Below are 22,053 nucleotides of genomic sequence, written 5' to 3' on the forward strand. Positions count from 1 at the left end.
AACAAAACAAAAACCCCCTGGAGATTAATAGGTAGGCAGATGGCAGTTCTTTATTGTAATTAGTTATTTCATTGCCTTTTATTGTGAGTAGCTTTTATATTTAGGGGAAATGATCTTAGTGTACTGAGTTTGTTTAGTTACTATCTCCATGTCATTTTTGCAACCTTTTTGTCTTTGTTCACTGGTATTTTCACGTTAAGATTACCTGTGCATTCTCTTACTTGCAGTGTAAGTTTCCTGATTTAATAATTTGTAATAGACCCATTTCCTGCTATCATTTTCTCCAGTGTCAGAGTCTGCTTAATTTCTGTATTGGTTTATATCTACCCAAAGTAAAAGGTGTTTAAGGGAAATGTTAGTTTTAAAATGGATATTTAGAGAGTTGAGTGGTTACTTGAAAATTATATTTGACATTTTTCACTCATGAGGTAGTTTGATCCTTCTCAGTTTAAATTCTAAGTTACTGAAATTCTGTTCATGTTAGACCCATTTTCTTTCCTTGAAGAATAAGCAGTTTTCTCTTTGTTGTAAAACTATTTTTCATACATTAACACTATTCAGTGTGAATTCTACCTATAACCTTGAAATTATTATTAAAATAAAAAGCGTTGGAACCGTGGTGATGAAATAATTCTTACTGTGTCACATATACGTTACCCCTACCACATTTTTATTGATGTCTGAAGTATTATGTAGTCTTTTTTTAAGGGGTGTTTGTGTCACTAAGGTGTATGTATATTCTATCGTATAATAACGCATATATGTGGAATCTAGAAGAATGGTATAGATGCTCTTATTTGCAAAGCAGAAATAGAGACATAGACGTAGAGAACAAATGTATGGATACCAAGGGGGAAAGGGGTGGGGAGGGAGGAATTGGGAGACTGGGATTGACACATATACATTATTGATACTATGTAGAAAATAGACAGCTGATGGGAACATACTGTGTAACGTAGGGAGCTCTACCTAATGCACTGTGGTAACCTAAGGGAAGTCCAAAAGGGAGGGGATATCTGTATGTGTATGGCTGATTCATTTTGTTGTGCAGTGGAGGCTGACGCAACATTGTAAAGCAACCATACTCCAATAAAAATTAATTTAAAAATTTTTTTAAAGTTTTTAAAGATGTATGTATATTCTATATTTCATACTTACTCTGGGTTATCTCATTTTTTAGTCCTGTGGCTAGCTAACTTTGGCCTTATCTCCTAAGGTATTGGCTTAAGTAGATAGTTTTAGGGCAAACAAAAGGAAAACTTTCATCTTCTGTGACTTTTATCTCTAAAAAGTGTTTAGGAATCTTAGTTTATATTATCAGAATGAAAGACACTAAAGTTTACAGATAGTTCAGAAGCATTACTACTTTAGAATTTGTGAGAGGAAGTCTGGACTTAATTTCAGCTGCAGGTGTCTTTGAGTGTTAATATCTCAATACCTGATTGAAATAATTGTAATGTGGCAAACTATACTGACATCCAAGAACTGGCACTCAAATGTATGAACAAATGGAAGAATTCATATTATCTGTTTTCTTCGCCTATTTAGAGAAATCAGATGCTGTGAAATACGATAAATACAATGCTTCACTGATACATTAGTACAACACTATAAAAATTAATATAAAGACATACCTCAAAAAGTACAGATATTTTCATACTAGTCTAATAGGGCCAATGAAGTATTTCCCTGTATATGATAAGGAAACTAAATGGGGAACAGTCCCATTCTAAAATGACCTTTTATTTTTCCCACTGTTAGTCTCCCAACCTTGAAGTAGTTCTGTCTGTTGCCTCTGATGCTGAACACTGTAGGCTGCATTTGCACGATGAGCATACTGATATAACTGCAAATTGAAATTTCTTACGCAGGATTTTCAGTGCCTTTTGGCAGTCTTCTGTGTCACTGATTAGCTGTCTCCTATTTCCTACAGCAGACATTTAGCAAATTTATTCCTTCAACAAATATTTCTTAAACTCCTACACTGTACCAGGCATTGTTCTAAGCTCTGAAGTTATAGCAGTGAACAATAAGGATGGAAAAAACCCTGCCATCATGGAGCTTACGTTCCAGCAAAATACGAAATGCTACATAAGCGTTGGTTAAATATGGGCAGTTACTGTTGTTGATGGGGTGACTGTTGTCCCAGTTTGCCTGAACAGCCCCAGCGTAACACCTGTTTCTGGGTTTTAATAGTGTCCCCTTTCACTTTCAAAGTGGTCCCAGTTTGGACAGTAAATTATATGGCCACCGTAGTTCTAAACCTTTTACATCTATTTATTTATTGAATCCTCATAATAATCCCATGAGGTGTGTGACATTATTAATATCATTATGCAGATGTGGAAACTGAAGCATAGAGAGGTTAAGTAATTTGCCCTTGGTCATACTAGTAAGTGGCAGAACCAGAATTCAAACCCAGACAACAGCCTGGCTCCAGAGTTTGTGCTGAGTCACTATACTGTACCGCCCCAATACCGCTATGGTCAATCTGCTTGCTTATTCTGCCTGTCTACCTTCTTCTCCCTAGCAAAGTAAATCGGGTAATCTCATCTCCGTGACAGATGAATTTGTGGCTCTTTGGAGTGAACTTCCTCAACTTGTCACTCACTCCTTTACAAATCTGTCTTCATTTTTACTTGGCTTCACTCCATCCCTCTATTTCAAGGACGGGACATCCCTCTTCCCATCTAAAACTTGTATCCTAGCCTCATCCCATTTTGCCTCCTAGAGGACTTTGTTCTCTACATTACTCTTTTTGGGCCTTCAGTCTCCATCTTTCCACTGGCTTTTCCCATTCAGCATATAAGCATGATCTGTTGTTGTTGAAAGTGTGTGTTACTCCTTCAAGAAGCTTTATTGTTGGGAGAATTTTTTTAAGTTTATTAATATAATGATGATAAATGAATACGAATTATTTATTACCCTCTTTAAATTCCAGATACTGTATATGTCTCTGATCCTTTTACCAACCCTATGGATACTTTACAGATGAAGAAATGGAAGCTCAGAGGACTCTATAACTTGCTTAGCTTATGGATAGTGGCGTTGAATTCAGACTTGTATTTGTCGTACTCCAAAATCCATTCTATTTCTAGTATATCATGTTAGTTTACCACAATTCTTAAAGGACGTCCCTTGATCCTCTGCTTGTCCTCCATCGCCTTATAGCTCTTTTTGTATGTGTAGACTCATCTTGCCTTTCATTTACTTCTCAACCCATTCTAGTGTGACTTTGACCTTTTTATTAGTCAGATCCTCCAAAGAAACAAAACCACCATCTGTCTGTCTGTCTGTCTGTCTCTCTCTCTCTCTCTCTCTCTCTGTGTGTGTGTGTGTGTGTGTGTGTGTGTGTGTGTGTGTGTGTGTGTGTGTGTATGTGTACACACAGAGGCCAGCAGGCTGGAAATTCAGGCAGAATTTCTGTTACAGACTTGAAGCAGAATTTCTTCTCAGGGAAACCTCAGTTTTTAACCCTTAAGGCCTTCAACTGATTGGATGAGGCCCAGCCATATTATCAAGGGTAATCTCCTTTACCTAAAGTTAGTTGACTGTAAGTGTTAATCATATCTGCAGAATACCTTTATAACAAAATGTAGACCAGTGTTTGATCAAACAACTGGGCAACCATAGACTAGCCAATATGACACATAAAAATAACCACCACAACCTCTATCACTGTGGTGTCTTACTCATTGCTAAATCCAGTGGACATTTTTCACATCTTTCCTTAACTTGGTCACTTTGCAACATTTGACATTTTGGACAACCTGTTACTTCTCGAAACCCTTCTCCCTTAGTTTCAATGACCCTAATCTCTTTTCATTCTCCTGTCCGTCTGGCTATTCCTTTTCTGATATTTCATTACTCGTCTCCCAATTCCTTAATTATTAATATTCTCTCCTGTCCTTGGCCCTCTTATTACTCCCGCTATTGATGTCTCCCCAAACTAAAATTCCATCTTAGAATTCTCTACTGAGCTTTAGACCTGTATATCCAATTGCTTGGATGTTGCACAGACATCTCAAACTTTGCTTGTCTAAAACTGAAATCCTGTTCTCCCACTCTCCAACTTGCTTCTGCATCTCTTCTTTCTCTATCTTAGTTTGTAGTACCGTCTGCACCCAGTTAGTTTACCAAGCCAGGAACCAGAGAGGAGTCTTCAGCATCTCTCTTACATTTACCATTTAAGACTTTCCCATCTCCATTCCTATCTCAACCAAGAGAGCTCAACCCTCATTTTCTCTCACTAGGATCTTGTGGTATTTCTCCCTCCCATCAGTCTCTTTCCAACCCCTCTACACTGCTGCCAAAGTGATATTTTAAAAATGCAAATCTGTTTATTCGTGTTTAAAATTCTTTTAGTAGCTCCTAACTGCCCACCGATTTAAGATAGAATTCTTTAGCAGGCATACAGTCCTCCATGGCTAGGCCTTTTCTGCTCTTTATATTCCACTGCGCCTCGCTCACCTGTCCTACTTCAAGCCACACCGACATATTTATAGAGCCCAGATTTGCTGTATTGTTGGCTTCCACGTCCTATTCTGCTGTTTCTTCTGCCTGGAATGTCCGCTACCTCTATTACTTCCCTACCTTCCTACCCCCACCTGGGGCATCTAGAAAAATTATTTTAGTACCCAGTTCAATCTTTAGTTTGGAATAACCTTCCCCCAATTCCACAAATAGATTTGACCATACCTCCTTTCTGACATTGTTACAAACTCTTCAACTCTACTATAGCACTTACTACTGTATTATTTATTTTTTGTTTATCTGTCACCTTGCAATGGACTGTGAACTCTTCGAGTATTTCTACTGCCTGGCATATAATAGGCTCTCATCAGATTTGTTGTGGTGGTGGAAACGGAGCCCAGAGTGGATTATACAGTTCACTTAAATAAGGCCATGCCTTATTGAGGAGTGCTGGGCTTGGACATGTATAGTGAAGAATGGTAGACATTTCTTTATCTTCCTTTGTTCCTTCTAGAGGCTGCTGTTCCAACCTTTAGTACCAGATTCCTTTTGATCTATACTTTTTATGATGTTCTGATACCTATTCTCAGCCTTCACTTTGCTTTTGTTTTATTTTGCTTGTATCTTTGGAGCAGTTAAAAAGAAAGGAAGCTATTTAAATTACTATTACAAATTCCCACTGTCCCATTTTCATTCCATCACAGGAGAAATCATACATCAGCTTGTTCTCATGTGATTCTTGGTGTGCCAAAAGTCTTTTCTCAGCCAGTAAAAAGAATTCATGTTATAATGACAATATTTTTCCAACAGTTTTTTAATTCTCCTATGTCCCCAAAATGTCTCCATGCATTTAATGTCAAATTACAAACTAAACCAGTTCTGTGTTAATCCTGAGAGAAGAAATAATGGTTTTTAAAGATTGTTAAAGGAATAATGAAGACTTCTTGGGTTTTTAATATGAAAGTTTCAGGTGACCAAGGGTCCCGCTATACACATTGGGGCCAAAGGATAGTAGAATGGCCAGCATCTCATTTTAGACTTACGTATTACTTTCTACTCTAAATGCATTTGTAGAAGCTACTTGTGGTGTAACTCCTTATGTATTTAATATTTATCTAACTCTTGGTTTTCGTGGTTGAGTTTTGAAATGAGTGAAGAATCTACTTATTCTTTGCCCTTTACAGAATGTGATATCTTGGTTTTTATTCCATTTGTCCCCCTTACCCTTTACTTAATTTTATCTTATTATTTTGCATTGTGTTTCTAAAATAATGGCTTTGGCTTATTTTTTCTTGAATGTTTCTGCAGTTTGGTTTGAGTATCTAGCTTTGGCACCCCTCCTGAACTTGACTCCATCTGTACTTGTGACTTTTGGAAGGCAGAAGTCAGTGTTTTCTAGGGAGATGACTATTTTTTAATATTATATATGTGTGTGTCTCCCCCACCCCCTTCCTTTTTGGTTTCTCTTAAAAGACTGGAAAGAAAGCAGTTAAGGCAGTCCTGTGGGTATCGGCAGATGGACTCAGAGTTGTGGATGAAAAAACTAAGGTAAAACTTTCATAAGCTTAAATGTTACTGCTCATATGTTTTTTATCCCTATGATCAAATATAATGCCATTAAGCTGTTGTAGTCACTCTGTATCCTTCCACTTTGTCCAAAGAACGATCTTTGGAGAGACTAGTTAATGTTCAGAAAAACCAATTTAGTTACTCATTTACCTTACGAAAAACAGAAGAGAATTCTCTCAACATTTTGGTCTACATGACACAGCATGTTTAGCCTACGGTGTATTAGCATTTAATGTTAAGATCTGAGTTCTGTTTTTGTTCTGACACGTTAAAAAAGTTTACCCCCACAAATACGATGTGAAAAATGATGGACCTTTTATTGATATCACAGTTAAAAAAAAAAGTTGATAGACCATATCTAAAATTTCTTCTTGTTCCTTAATAAAACACTATTTTTAGAAAGTGATATTTGAACTGATTAACCTACTATTTAACTGAAGACTCAATTTAAATGAAATCTTAAGGACTAGTAAATTGCTCATTTGGTTAACATTTATTTAGAATACACACAGTATCTCAAATAATATGTAGCACTTTGCATTTGAAAGAAAGTGATCCTACATGCCTAAATAAGAATAGACATAGACTCTGCCCTTAGCATAAGGTGTTATTTATATAAGTACATTTAATCATTAATTCGAACTTTTTAAGAGACCTAAATCTGGAGAAATTTTAACAAGAAGGCAATTTTCAAAAAAAAACAAAAAAGAAAAAAAACCCTCAGGTGTCACTGGAAGGAGGAGAAAGTCTGGCAGGTAAAGAACAGTTTTCATGGGTAGCTTGCCTGGTATATTGTAAGTGATTTAATTTAGCTACATTTTAGTTCTTTTCACTAAGGCTTTTCTTTTTTTTAAAGTTCAAGAGAAGTGGTAGTCTCAAGTGTACATTACAATTGGAAATAACTATCATTTTAATTAGCTTATTTTGTGTAGTTTTCATTAGTGCTTTGGGTGAAATTTGTTGTATGTGGAGGCTATATTTTTAGTTGCTTTACACGATAGTTAGAAAGTGATGTTGCCCCCTATTGGTTACTTATAACACTGGAATTAATTAATTTACTTCTTCCCACGTTGAGTGATAATAGTAATGATGACTTGTCATCCTGGGACCCATTATGAGCAGAAAAGAAATTTTGCAATATGTATAACAAATGAAGGGCTTATATTTAGAATATATAAATAACTCCTACATATCAAAAGAAAAATGACAGATAATCCAAAAGACTTGAATTACTTTGCTGAAGAGGAAATTCATAGTCATCAGGGTTATGCAAAATAAAATTATAATGAGCCACCAGTATTGCAGAACTTTAAAGAATTGACTGGCAAGTTTGTGGAGCAATAGGAATTCTCATAGTTATGCTGTATAAAAGCCATTTTGTTTGCATGTTTTAGCACTTACATCCCCCATCTCAGCATCTAGGGATTTTAGGTGACTGGAATATCACACAGAAGAGCCAAAGAGTGTCAAGATTTTAAAAAACATTTTGTGCAATGTTTATACTATGTGTATATGATGTCATTCAGCAAGTATATAAACATAGAGAGTCATACTCAAAATGAAATAATCAGTAAGTTAATAAATACATAGAGCTGTTCTGGAAATGATGTTATTTGAATGTAAGTTATATGGAAATTGGATTAAATTGATTACATATATTGTAAAATTGAACATGGAATTTACCATCATAAAACTAGAATCAGCAGGCATATATTATATATATGAAGATGAAGTGAGGGAGGCATCTGGGGAAAGTGCCTCTTGGGATTTCTCCTAGGTCAAATTCTTAGTATTCAGACTTCTGGCTCAGATCCAGCTATTCTATAGCCTTGATGCATTAGATGTAGAGATTCTGTGTTGTGAAATGAACATCCTGTGTTTCTTCTGAGAAACTTGATTAACCTCATAAGTCCTCTATTCCTTTGTGTTTTCCTTTTTTCCAGGACCTCATAGTTGACCAGACAATAGAAAAAGTTTCTTTCTGTGCCCCAGATAGGAACTTTGATAGGGCCTTCTCTTACATATGTCGTGATGGCACAACTCGGCGCTGGATCTGTCACTGCTTCATGGCTGTCAAGGACACGGTAAGTCCAATAGCATGGATTTCATCATGACTAGCCTCAGTCACCAAGCTCCTTCTGGGTTGGCTCAGCCAAACAGTTTCCACTACATTTTTTTTTTTTTTTAACATCTTTATTGGAGTATAATTGCTTTACAATGGTGTGTTAGTTTCTGCTTTATAGCAAAGTGAATCAGTTATACATATGTTCCCATCTCTCTTCCCTCTTGCATCTCCCTCCCTCCCACCCTCCCTATCCCACCCCCTAGGTGGTCACAAAGCACCAAGCTGATCTCCCTGTGCTATGCGGCTGCTTCCCACTAGCTATCTATTTAACATTTGTTAGGGTATATATGTCCATGCCACTCTCTCAGTTTGTCACAGCTTACCCTTCCCCCTCCCCATATCCTCAAGTCCATTCTCTAGTAGGTCTGTGTCTTTATTCCCATCTTGCCCCTAGGTTCTTCATGACCTTTTTTGGGTTTTTTTTTCTCCTTAGATTCCATATATATGTGTTAGCATATGGTATGGGCATATACCCTGAGAAAACCATAATTCAAAAAGAGTCATGTACCAAAATGTTCATTGCAGCTCTATTTACAATAGCCAGGACATGGAAGCAATCTAAGTGTCCATCAACAGATGAATGGATAAAGAAGATGTGCCACATATATACAATGGAGTATTACTCAGCCATAAAAAGAAACGAAATTGAGTTATTTGTAGTGAGATAGATGGACCTAGAGTCTGTGATACAGAGTGAAGTAAGTCAGAAAGAGAAAAACAAATACCGTATCCACTACATTTTTATCAAGTACGTGCTGTTACAGCACTTGGAAGTGCCTAAACTAGCCTGCTTTCACTCCTTTTATTCAAGTAATTCACACTCTTGGTATAACCCTACCACTTACAGAGCAAGATGATTGGCTGAGATCCAAGGTCATTAAAGGAAAGTAAAAGTTCTCTGGTGATGGTGGCTGCTAAACTTTATTTGAAACTTTTCATTATTAGAACTGTTTTCAAGATCCTTACATGCATTTGTTTGCTGATTCATCTGGGTAGAAGATATTGGCATTTGAAAGGCGCTTATAAATTCATTTACAAAGTGACTCTACCACAAGAACTGAGTGGGAGTATATTTTCAATTAAAAAATAGAAATACTAAATTATGGTACAGTGAACTATGCTAGAAATTGCTACATAGTAGAAATTTTGGTTTTGTTTAAAAGTAGAGAATAGGGACTTCCCTGGTGGCGCAGTGGTTAAGAATCTGCCTGCCAATGCAGGGGACACGGATTCAAGCCCTGGTCCAGGAAGGTCCCACATGCCACGGAACAGCTAAGCCCATGTGCCACAACTACTGAGCCTGCGCTATAGAGCCTGCGAGCCACAACTACTGAGCCCACGCGCCTAGAGCCCGTGCTCTGCAACAAGAGAAGCCGCCACAATGAGAAGCCTGTGCACCTCCATGAAGAGTGGCCCCTGCTTGCCACAACTAGAAAAAGCCCGTGTGCAGCAACAAAGACACAATGCAGCCAAAAATAAATAAAATTAAATTAATTAATTTTAAAAAGTAGGGAATAATTGAATCTATCATTCTTCATCTAAATTACCGAAAATTCTGATATGAAAGACAAGTCTCTTAGATGATGATGATCTTCATTATAATATAGCGTTGAGTGTGTAATATTTGAGTTTTTAAACATCCAGACAGAATAAGGCAGTTGTAGCCATTCATGACTACAACTCGATGAACTCTTGCTAAGGTTTAACCTGGAAGGGAAGTGGTGGCCATATTCTAATATTGACCAAAAACTTTTTAAAAAGCAGTTGTATAAACAAATATTAGGAGCTCAAGCTCTGAATCAGATACGGGTTCAGTTCCTCTTTCTGGTTCTTACTAGCTGTGGGATTTGGGGCAGGTTATTTAACATTTTCTAAGTCTTAGTATCCACTTCTATAAGATGGAGATTACAGTTGTGGGGACTAAATTTGGTAACAAGTATAAACACTTATAGCATAGGGTCTGGCCCATGGTAACTGCTCCACTTCAAGAACTTCTGCCATAAGGCCTCGCAGAAATAATAAGTTTCCTTGGCCTATAGTTCTGTCCTTGTAATAGAGCTGTGTTCAAACGCACACGGTTCTAAAATTCTTTCGGTCCTCTCTCCTATTTCACCCTTCAATGCCTACCCTTGTATCATCCTACTAGGAAGTTAGATAGAAGCTCACGCAGATTCATAAAGGGTGAGTCTGTCAGTCTTTAAATAAGCAGTCACGTGAGATCTTACAGTTTACAGTCATGTGAAATCTTAGGGACAAAAGCATTTCAGACATTTACCTCCCCTTATGATATCTGATACTGGCATATAAAATGCAGTGAAATTACTTACTCAGAGCGATATGTAGGAGCAGCCGCTTACATGGTATGATTTTGGAAACTCCACAAAGGTTTCCCTGTTCTCAGATTTTCTTCTCGCTGTTTAAAGACGCCAACAGTTATTATATCATCCCTAACTTTTTCATTCCACAATTAGGGATATAGTTTAAAATACAGATAACCCTGGTAAAAAGTAACCCACCAAATCTATTAAATTTACTCTAGGTAATCCAGTGTATCTTTAAAACAATATTTAGTTTACATAAGCCTTCCTCCCCTCCCACACACAAAAAATTCAGGTTTATCTGTTTAATTCCTTTATAAGTAGAAAGTGTGGGTGAAAACATGCTTTTACTTTTGCCTGTGTGTGGTTGGGAGGTAGAGTTGGGGTTTGAGAGAGCTAGAAGAAGATAGGGAAGTTATGGGAGAGAGCCTACAAGCACTGAGGGCCCAGATGGGGCAGGGGAGGAGCATTCAGAAAGACTGAGAAAGCTAAGCTTTCCTTTGCCTGATTGCTTCTCATCGCTGCAGTTGTATTTATTTATCTGAAGTTTTAAGTTTGCGCCTTTTGTTCCTAGACATGTTGATAGTATATTTAAGCTCTGAAATTTGCCCTGCCTTTCCAGTGGTTTCTTAGAAATGCTTGGTAAATATTCCTACTATTCCCCTAAACGGCAAATAGAGGTTTGTGTGTCAAGACTTAGGGCTTGGAACCTTGAGCAGTGTCTTCTAAGCTGGTGACCACAGTTAATGTGAGTGACAGAGGGACCTGACTAATAAGGAAGTATTGGTGGCTGCTCAGAAAACACCGCTTACCGATGGTCGCTTTACCCAATGCCTACTACAGTAAAGGATCGTAAGCATTACCTAAGGTAATAATTCATTTAGATTAATTTGGCGTATTAATATACTAAAATCTGATTTTAAGCTGGAGTTCCTAACATTTTGCCTGTGTGGAAACAGACTTATTTTGTGGTCCAAGCTAATTTGTAATTTTTGACACCATAACTCTAAAAAAGTTTTTTAAACCTTCTGTTACATACAGGGTGAAAGGCTGAGCCACGCAGTGGGCTGTGCTTTTGCAGCCTGTTTAGAACGTAAGCAGAAGCGGGAGAAGGAATGTGGAGTGACTGCTACTTTTGATGCCAGTCGGACCACTTTCACAAGAGAAGGATCATTCCGTGTCACGACAGCCACTGAGCAAGCAGAAAGAGAGGAGATTATGAAACAAATCCAAGATGCTAAGAAAGGTACAATCTGTTCTACTACAATGTGTGTTTATTTAAACAGTTTTTCCCAACAGGTTAATATTTGGAAGCTATCAGGGGCAAGCTTTTTCAGTCAAGGAGAACTCTTAGCAATATATGAAGACCTTAAGAACAAAGCTAAAAATCTAAACAGAGTCCTTTCCTTTAGAGTGGCTTGTTTAGTGGCTTCAGAGTGTTTACTCTTCCCATTATGTTAAACTACCGGGGAAGCTGAGAGTGCAGTTGAAGAAGCCGCAAAGACATTCAAAAACAAAATTGGGAAAACCTGCATCCTCGAACAGATTTTTAAATTCTGATGCATCTGATGTCTGTGAGAAGCAAATGCTATCAAGGACCTACATTTTAAAGGAAGAAGTACAAGTCCCAGGTTTAGGCTGCAGAGGACCCACTGATGGTGATGCTGGGTATAAATGCAGGCAGAAATTTCTCGGTGATACTCTTCTTATTAGATTATTACTGTTGTTTTAGTGCTTTTGTGAAAAAAGTCCACAGATTTTGAGATGCTGGCCCATCTTTCTTCCATAGCCCCATTAATTTTAGTGTGTGGTTTTGCAGAATGTGTTTTTTTTTTCAGGTGCCCATAGCAGCACAGCAGAAATGCCTGTACAAGCGTTCAAGTCACTCAGGAGGCTGTTGAGTCAAGTGTGTTTTAGAACTGAGTGAGAGGGCTTAGGGAGAATGCTTTGCATTCTTGTGTATAACTAGGGCTGAAACCAACAAGGAATATTTTGGAATTAAACAGTTCGGTTTAAATATAAATATAATTTTGCTAATTTTTTAACTATATTCTTTCAATTCTAAACCAGCCATTTTAGGTAACTTCATTAATACTGACCCAAACAGCTCTAATTTTTAAGCCAAAAAAAGGATACATATTTTTATTTGAAATTAAATTATTGATTGTGATTTTTTTTTTCATTTCTTATAAACATTTGTGCCAGGATACCAAAGAATAAAGAAACACCATGCCATTTTAATTAGAAAATGTAGTATGTATACCTGTTATTTAGTATGCTTCAGTGATTTTCAGACTGGATGCATGTTCTTTAACACCACCGAAGAATACTTTTTGATACACACAGCAACTGCCAAAATGGTTGAGTCCTAGCATCTACAGAGGATTGTGAGGGGAGGGGAGTAGAGACTTACCATAGTCAGAATGGGACACAGTGGATACTCACATGGAAACAGTCTTGTATTTATGTTTACTCCAATTTAAAATTTTACTTCTGTATGCTTTTATTCAAATGAGCCACAAATGCCTAATGTCCATGTCTGCTTTATGACATTCTTTAACATCTAATCAAACTTACGCTTATTTAGACCTTTCTGACTCTGCCACTCCTAAATCCTCTCCCCCAAACAAAAAAGCAAACAAATATTGAACACTGTGAACCATCATTCTTTAAAGGACCTTTTGCTAGGAGTTCATAGGTAGTTTTGTTTTGTTTTGTTTAATCTTGTTCAGAGTCTTAATCACTGCATGGGAATAAAAGATCTAATATTTTTGTCTTAGTAGATATACCATGTGACATGTAGTAGATTACTAAACGTTTTATTTGTCTGAAAAATAGGAGATCTGAGCCCCACTTCTAACCTGTCCTTTAAGAGACGTGGTGAAGGAGATGGGTAAAAAGACCTAGAAGAGTTTTTGAGTTCCTCAGCAATATAAGCTCAAATTATTTGAAGACATTGCTAAGGTCCTCTTTCTCTTGACTTTCTTGAGCTGAAACAGATAAGACAGTTGTTGGTTCATCAGTGGCCCCTGGCAACACTGCCCCATCCCCATCCTCTCCCACCTCTCCCACTTCGGATGCTACTGCCTCTCTGGAGATGAACAATCCTCACGCCATCCCACGCCGGCACGCACCAATTGAACAACTTGCTCGCCAAGGCTCTTTCCGAGGATTTCCTGCTCTTAGCCAGAAGATGTCACCCTTTAAACGCCAGCTATCCCTGCGCATCAACGAGTTGCCTTCCACTATGCAGAGGAAGACTGATTTCCCCATAAAAAATGCAGGTAATGCAGCATCCACCTAACTTACTGGGTGCTCTGGCACTGAAGCGTTACCATCACTTCCCGTGGAGTCACTGATCCCATCAAACTAGCCACCCCTCTTTCTGAGGCTGGTTGGTGGTTACATATCTTGTATCATTTCCCATTGGAAGAAAATGGAGATTCATGGAGAGGGATGTGAGTCATTCATTTCTCTTCAACAAATAGGTAACAGAGCCATGATGGGAATTCCCAGCCTGAGCTACAAGGTTTGTGATTTGTCCTGATGAAAGTGTACCTGCTTCCAAACATCAAGGGTCTCAAGTTTCCATTCTTATTCTGCCATTTGGGACCCAGCAGGGAATTAATTTAAAAGGCTTTGGAAACACATCCAGTTAAATAGCATTACTGTCAGATGTACCAGAAGAAATGGATAAGTTCTCAATGTCCTTGTGGCTGGTTGGCTCCATAGGGAGGAAACTCTAAACGGGTCTCCTGTATAAATCTAAGATCTGTTGTTCATCAGAGACAGTGGGATTGCTCACACATATTCATTACCTTTCAGAACTGCCACACAGGCCTTTGTGTGGCCTGTGTACAGCTGAGCCAGCCCTGGTAGCTCTATCCTCATCATAAGATCCGGAGCTAAAGTGTCAGATCTGGTCAGTGCTTTTATTGGGCCCTATTTTACTTCACTCTGAGACATGTTGAGCTGGTGCTATAACAGAATCTGAGGAAGCTCTGTCTCAATAGGGCACTCCCACTGCTGGTGGTACAAAAGTACAGAGAGTTAAGTTCTTTGATGGATAAAACTCAGCCTAAAGAACAGTTAAACTAGATGGTTACTGAGGGTCTTTTCACCTCTCAACTCCTGTAGAAACTGAAACTCCAGATGCTTCAGGTACCTCATTTTCAGTCTCCCTCTGGAGCAGATGGGGAAAAAAACCGATTATTCTCTTTCCACAGTTGAGCAAACAGAGGTTCAGCACATACAATTAGCTTCCTCTGTGACACAGAAGTATCCCAGTGTCAATTTTTTTGTTTTGTTCTGTTTTGTTTGTTTATTTTTGGCTGTGTTGGGTCTTCATTGCTGCATGCGGGCTTTCTCTAGTTGCGGCAAGCAGGGGCTACTCTTTGTTGAAGTGCGCAGGCCTGTCATTGTGGTGGCTTCTCTTGTGGCAGAGCATGGGCTCTAGGTGCATGGGCTTCAGTAGTTGTGGTACACGGGTTCAGTAGATGTGGCCCAGGGGCTCTAGAGCGCAGGTTCAGTAGTTGTGGTGCACGGGCTTAGTTGCTCCATGGCATGTGGGATCTTCCCAGACCAGGGCTCGAATCCGTGTCCCCTGCGTTGGCAGGCGGATTCTTAACCACTGTGCCACCAGGGAAGCCCCCTAGAGTCAATATTAAGAACAAAGCCTCTGGAGTCCTGGACCTCAGTTCACTTTTTCATGTTATCACAGCTCATGTACTTGGTACTTTGGAGAAGAATGAGAGTGATCACATTGTCGTAGTTTATTACAGAGAAAAGGACTGAGCACCCACTGGTGCGCCTGACTTTAACCCATTTTTTGACAAGAGTCACTGGAGGGTTGCAGAACTTAACTCAGACCACAGCCTTGGGACCTGGTCGGAAGACAAACAGGTTGATCTTACTGACTGGACATCTTGGCACAAAAAGAGAACAGCAAGTTCTCAACAGTGTCACACAGGAGAGGAAATAAGGAAATCTGGGGATTTGCAAGGGAGGAAGATAGACCCTAGTACAGGAATTGTTATCATTTTATACCTTCTCATGTGAAAAGCCAGTGAATAGTGGTCAGGAAATTTTTTGAAGCCGCTTTTATATCCCCCCCTGACAGTTGAGTCTTTTCCTTCCACAAATAAAAGGTTCAGTGTAAAATGCCACCTTGTGTGATACTGTTCTGTTTCAGGATCATTCCATTTTTCTGTCTGGAGCCATCTTCTGTTTGTCTTGCAGTGCCAGAGGTAGAAGGGGAAGCGGAGAGTATCAGCTCCCTGTGCTCACAGATCACCAATGCCTTCAGCACACCCTCCGAGGATCCCTTTTCATCCGCCCCAATGACCAAACCAGTGACAGTGGTGGCACCACAGTCTCCTGCCTTTCAAGGTTGGTGCCCATTTAGCCTGCTCACCTGTTCTCTTTGAAACTAGTTCTTTTATATAAGACACTGCTCACTAACTGTAAGTTGGCATTCTGAGCTTCCCAAGACCTGGTCATACCCACTAATTTCCCTGTTTGATATTATCTCGGAATCGTTAAATTTCCCTATTTGACAGTGTCTTTGTGCTTTGTTCCCCTTCCTGTTTCCTGAGATGTCTGCATTTGTCATTTTGCACGTACCTACCTGTCTTTCATCCCATTCTATCAGGAGCATCTGTAGTCCCAACCCACTGCTTTATTTGCTACTTAACTGTTAAGAGTCAGAGTATCCAGCCATTTCTCCAGAAACAGCAGTCATCAGAGTTGGTTCTAGCCTTGTGCTTTCTTTAGCACAGTGGTTCTCAACCTGGGGTGATTTTGACCCCTCAGGGAAAATTCGGTATCCATTATCTGGAGACAGTTTTTGGGTTTCACAATATGGTAGCAGGTGCTTACTGTTGACATCCTGGTAGAGGCCAGGGATGGCAGTAAACATCCTTCAGTGTTGTTTACTGCCACACTGAATAGCCACCCTCACAACAAAGAACAATCTGGCCCAAATTATCAGTGGTGCCAAGACTGGACCCATCTAGTCTCTACCCTGTCACAAGAGGCCCATAAAGAAAAAGGTACTTCAGTTCATTTCATTTTCCATAACAAGTATCCTAAAATTAGCCTTTGTGGCATTGAAGAATTAGTAAAAGTTGTTGTTTTCAGAGATACTGAATTAATAGTTGGTTTTGACTCAAAGGTCAGCAAAGAGTCTATATAACTTAAATTACAGACTTTTAGAATTTGAGCTCCTGTAATTGATCTTTCTTCATTTCTTTTGGGAGAGAGCTCAGAAAAAGTTTTTCTGTGGAGACGTTTTTTGCCTGCTCTTATTGAAAAGCTACAACATGCTTTTCCTCTAGGAGGGAGTCTCTTTAAAAAAAAAACCCTTAATAGTCATATGCACCAAGTGGCTTTTCATTTCATCTAACAAATATTTATACTACCAATAATAATAGGCACAATTTATTGGGCACTTAGCACAGTGTCTACCACATACATCATGGTAAGGACATACATTTTTTCATCTCATTTAATCCTCACAACAACCCTTTGAGGTAGGCATCACAGATAAGGAAAATGAGGCTCACAGAGGTTAAGTAAATTGCCCAAATCACACAGCCAGGATTTAAACCCAGGTCTTTCTGAATATACTTCCTGTTACATTCTACTTACTCTATGCCTATTTACAGGGCAGTGGGTATACAAAACTGAATAGAATATAGTCCTTTCCCTGCCTTTAAGGGAATCTCAGTGTGTGGATAAGCTAGTCTTTTAGGCAAGCCCTGGGTAAATCATACCAATGCCATAAGCATAGTTGCTGAGTCTTAAAGAGGGACTGATTGGTGTAGGGCAGGAGAAGGTGCCTACTTGTCTGTTCCATATGAAATATAGAGAGCTAGGCTAAGGAATAGAAAGTGATGGAGTAGATGTCTGGAGTAAAGGAGCACGGGTTAGGAGATTTTAATAAAGGGAGACAGGAAAGAACAGTAGGTGCCTTGAGATATTACAAACATTACTGAGGGGAAAAAAACCTTTAAAAAAGATGAAATTAATTCTGTAGCACATTTAAAAATTATTAAGCATATGAAATACCAAGTTTGCTTTTTCTCATCTGTGATATGGAGGTTTTGAGAGAATTGAGGTAATGCACACTAAAGTACCATTAGCTTAGCGCCTAGCACATGATAAGGACTTACTGTATTTAACCATTGTTGTTATGGTTGGCATAATTTGATCTTTTGGAATAGTGGTAGGAGAAGAAAATACTTTATATCATTATGCCGAAGGCTAAGCTGTATCTTAGAATAGACTTTTTCCTGCTTGTAATACAAAGCAGCTCTGTTCAACTTAATTTGAAATTGTTTTTCTAGTCTTCATTTCCTCTCTCTCCATACACATATTTTCCGAAAAGAGTCATACAACTTTATCAGTACACCCATTTTAATTACATCCTCTAATTCCCTCTTTGCCAAAAGGTTTGTGTATCCATTGCAAATGGCATGGTTATCCCAACACCAACTTTTCTGTTTTATCTGTTCCACCAGTATTGCACATTGGCCTGACTGACCCAGCTCCAAGGGGCCACCTGTACACCTTGCATGAATTTAACTACATTGGTGTTGTCTGCTCCCATTGTAGCTAATGGCACTGACTCAGCCTTCCATGTGCTTGCTGCTAAGCCAGCCCATACTGCTCTAGCACCCGTAGCAATGCCTGTGCGTGAAACCAACCCTTGGGCCTATGCCCCTGATGCTGCTAACAAGGGAATTGCAGCCACACATTCGGGTAAGGTGACCACAGATGATGGTGAGGATTCTGGGATCAGATAAGTGACCCTTGTTCAAAAATCAGCCATTTAGCTGAGTGGGAACCAGGGAGGAGTCCTTTTAGGAAAAGTATGATCCCTCTTGGAGATAAACTACTACTAAGAAAGGATGGTGTCACAGACATAGAGAACAAACATATGGATACCAAGGGGGCAAGGGGATGAATGGGGAGATAGGGATTGACACATATTTACTACTATGTATAAAGTCGGTAACTAATGAGAACCTACCATATAGCACAGGGAGCTCTACTCAGTGCTCTGTGGTGACCTAAATGGGAAGGAAATCCAAAAAAGAGGGGATACATGTATACGTATGGCTGATTCACTTTGCTGTACAGCAGAAAATGACACAGCACTGTAAAGCAACAGTACTCCAGTTAAAAAAAGAAGGAAAGAAAGGATGGTTCCTTCAGAGAGGAACTAAAGAGGTTAGGTTGATAGCTCTTAGGACTATAGAACCACCCATAGAGCTCCATAATGTCCAGATTCCTGGGCCCCACCTCCAGAGAGCCTATCCCTGGATGCAGATCCTTGGCCATGCCTGTAGGAAGAGACGACTCTGCCTCTTACAATGGCAGGCCTACAAAAAAGGCTGCAAAAAGCACCTTATATTTGCTTTTCTATACTTTCTAGTTTTTCTGTAATGAACATTTAAAAAAAATTTAATAACATTAAAGGCAGTTCACCAGGAAGACAACATATGTCTGGAAGCTAGGAAGGGGCCACAAAGTACGGCACCAAGTCGCTGGTTATTTTCTTTTCATTCTGCTAGAGCAGAAGGTAAATTACCTCAGGCCCTTTAGAGTATGTGCAGGCCACAGCAACAGTGGGGATGGGTTCTGATGCCAGCCAGCAGCCTTGGTTCGATGCAGTTGAGCCATATGTAGCAGCTCCTCAGTGTGGCTGAGGTAGCCACATGGTCTCATGGGTTCTCCCTGTCCTACCACAAAACCTGGTAATAGAGACTTTCCTCCCACCTACCAAAACCACAGAATATCCCACTGGGGGGCTTGTTCTACGTTAGGCTCATTCAAATAGCCAAGATTATCCAGTGAAGAAAGAAGCCCCTAATAATTCTGATTCTCTCCTCTCTTCCTCTTGTTGGTTCCAGGGACCGAGTGGGGTCAATCTTCTGGTGCTGTCTCTCCAGGTCTCTTCCAGGCTGGTCACAGACGCACTCCCTCTGAGGCTGACCGCTGGTTGGAAGAGGTGTCCAAGTGCGTCCGGGCTCAGCAGCCCCAGGCCTCAGCTGCCCCTCTGCAGCCAGTTCTCCAACCTCCTCCACCCAGTGCCATCTCCCAGCCAGCACCACCTTTCCAAGGAAATGCATTCCTCACCTCTCAGCCTGTGCCAGTGGGTGTGGTCCCACCCCTGCAGCCAGCCTTTGTCCCTGCCCAGTCCTATCCTGTGGCTAACGGGATGACCTATCCAGCCCCTAATGTGCCTGTGGTGGGCATCACTCCCTCCCAGATGGTTGCCAACGTGTTTGGCACTGCAGGCCACCCTCAGGCTGCCCAACCCCATCAGTCTCCCAACCTGGTCAAGCAGCAGACATTCCCTCAGTATGAGACAAGCAGTGCTACTGCCAGTCCCTTCTTTAAGCCTCCTGCTCAGCACCTCAACGGTTCTGCAGCTTTCAATGGTGTAGACGATGGCAGGTTGGCCTCAGGAGACAAGCACACAGAGGTTCCTGCAGGCACCTGCCCAGTGGATCCTTTCGAAGCCCAGTGGGCCGCATTAGAAAGCAAGTCCAAGCAGCGTACTAACCCCTCCCCCACCAACCCTTTCTCCAGTGACTTACAGAAGACTTTTGAAATTGAACTTTAAGCAGTCCTTATGGTTTACGTATTTTGTCTGTACTTAGGCAAGGGCGGAGGGTGGAGGTCAAAGGAGCAGAGGGGACTTTGTGTTCCCAACCAGTACGCTTTTCACTAATCCCAAAGGTCCCCAGGAGCATGTCCAGGCATAGAGTGCTGAAGGGGTGATTGAAAAAAGTGGAGAAAACCATTCCTAGAGAAGAGCTGTCTTGCAGTTAGACTAAAGAATTTAAGGAAATGTTACCCTCTGCCCCCCTCTTCCTCCCTCAGCCCCTCACAAATCTCTGGCAACAGAGAGGCAGAAGTATCTGAACAGGAACCTGTATTCAAAGCACATTTACTGGAATAGAAAACACAACGGGAAGCAAAACGATCTCCCTTTGTTTTTCAGGCCGTTGGGAAACAAAACGATCTCCCTTTGTTTTTCAGGCCATTCACCTGCCTCCTCTCTCAGTACTGGCCTGTCTTAAAGATCAAAAACAGGGTGGCCTGTGCTTGGGCTGGGGACAAGAGGCAGGCCGTGCTGCCAGAATTCCCAGGAGGGCACATCAGGAGCCGCCCAGCAGAGCTATATTTTAGGGGTAAAGTTGAGCTTCCATTTTGAGTAAGAATAAATACTATAAATATATATCAAAAAGCCAAAATCTTTATTTTTATGCATTTAGAATATTTTAAATAGTTCTCACTATTAAAGTTGTATGAGTTGTAAGTAATCTTGCCAAAGGTAAAGGGTTAGCTGTAAGAAATTGTACATAAGATTGATTTATCATTATGCCTATTGAAGTAAAAAGAGGAAGGGTTGGAAGTTGCAGACGGGATCCCTAGCTTACTTGGTATCATTTACTGTAAGTAGCACATTGCAACAACAATCATGCTTATGACCAATATAGTCAACTAGGTTGTAGTTTTAAATAAAGAGTGAGCAGTATTGTCCTGGTTTTAAACCTATAAAGAAATTCTAATGTCATTATTTTAATGGAATCAATCTAAATAGAGAATATGTATTTTCTTCTATATATTGCTGCAGTTTCCTTATGTTAATCCTTTAACACTAAGGTGACAATGACATAATCATATCCATAGACAGGAACACAGGTTACTGTGTTGGTTTGTCATGTAGGTCTTGGTGGGTTTTGCTTTGTCCTTTAAGTTTTGTTCCCACGAGTTTTGTGGGGATGGAGGTTCTAGTTTTATTAGCACTGCGTGTGCATGTGGGGGTGTGTGTGTCCATCCCTCTCCCTCCCAGTGAGCAGAACATCCCATTTGCCAGTTGCAGCCACTTGACCTCTGGTAACAACGTGAGATCCCATCTCATTTTTACTTTTGAACGTCGGCCTTACAATCAAATGTAAGTTATATATATTTGTACTGATGAAAATTTATAATCTGCTTTAACAGAAATAAATGTTCGTGGTAGAAGCTTTTGGCCATGAAGGGCTATTCTTTCCCCTTTATTAGCAAGTGAGTTTTGGTTCTTTTTGGTCTTGTCCTCTCTCCATTCTACTGCCGCCACAGATTTCTAGGTTGATGGCTAGAAAATCTTTCACTGGGACTAGTATATTCTTAAAATTCATATTTGTATCCACACTTTAGGCTTCAGTTGTTCCTAAGCACATCTCTGATGTCAGATTCTTCTTGCTCAAAGTGCAGACTTCAACCTGGCAGCTGGTTAGAGCTGCAGAACCTCAGCCGGCCCCAGACCTAGTAATCGGAATCTGCGTTTTAACGAGACTCACATTCTGAGAAGTCGGGCTGAGCAGTGATTTCCAACTTTGAATGCGTATTAGAATCATCTGGGAGACTTTAAAATCCTCATGCCTGGCCCATACTCCAGACCAATTAAATCAAAATCTCTGGAGAGCAGAACCCCAGGTTCAGTTTTTTTAAAAGTTCCCAGTATGGAAGAAGGTTGAGAACCACCGGTCTAGATTGAGTTTTACTCTCACC

General features: G+C 40.0%; 1 protein-coding gene across 5 annotated transcripts in view; it reads left to right on the forward strand.

Annotated features, from left to right (window-relative positions):
- The window catches only part of NUMB (NUMB endocytic adaptor protein), a 177,670-nt gene extending 156,145 nt beyond the window's left edge, over nt 1–21,525 (forward strand). For 3 of the 5 annotated variants that reach the window (XM_024737744.1, XM_024737746.1, XM_024737745.1), the window contains 7 exons: nt 5,947–6,021; nt 7,986–8,126; nt 11,527–11,731; nt 13,476–13,769; nt 15,724–15,873; nt 18,100–18,246; nt 19,401–21,525. In XM_024737744.1, coding sequence (XP_024593512.1) covers nt 5,947–6,021; nt 7,986–8,126; nt 11,527–11,731; nt 13,476–13,769; nt 15,724–15,873; nt 18,100–18,246; nt 19,401–20,116 — 1,728 coding nt within the window. In that variant the 3' untranslated portion in view covers nt 20,117–21,525. The remainder of the gene's footprint in view (nt 1–5,946; nt 6,022–7,985; nt 8,127–11,526; nt 11,732–13,475; nt 13,770–15,723; nt 15,874–18,099; nt 18,247–19,400) is intronic. The other 2 variants (XM_024737747.1, XM_024737748.1) reach the window with 2 other exon arrangements.
- The last annotated feature ends 528 nt before the right edge of the window (nt 21,526–22,053 follow it).

The sequence above is a fragment of the Neophocaena asiaeorientalis genome, unplaced genomic scaffold, assembly GCF_003031525.2.
Source record: "Neophocaena asiaeorientalis asiaeorientalis breed wild unplaced genomic scaffold, Neophocaena_asiaeorientalis_V1.1 scaffold49, whole genome shotgun sequence".
Taxonomy (NCBI): Eukaryota; Metazoa; Chordata; class Mammalia; order Artiodactyla; family Phocoenidae; genus Neophocaena; species Neophocaena asiaeorientalis.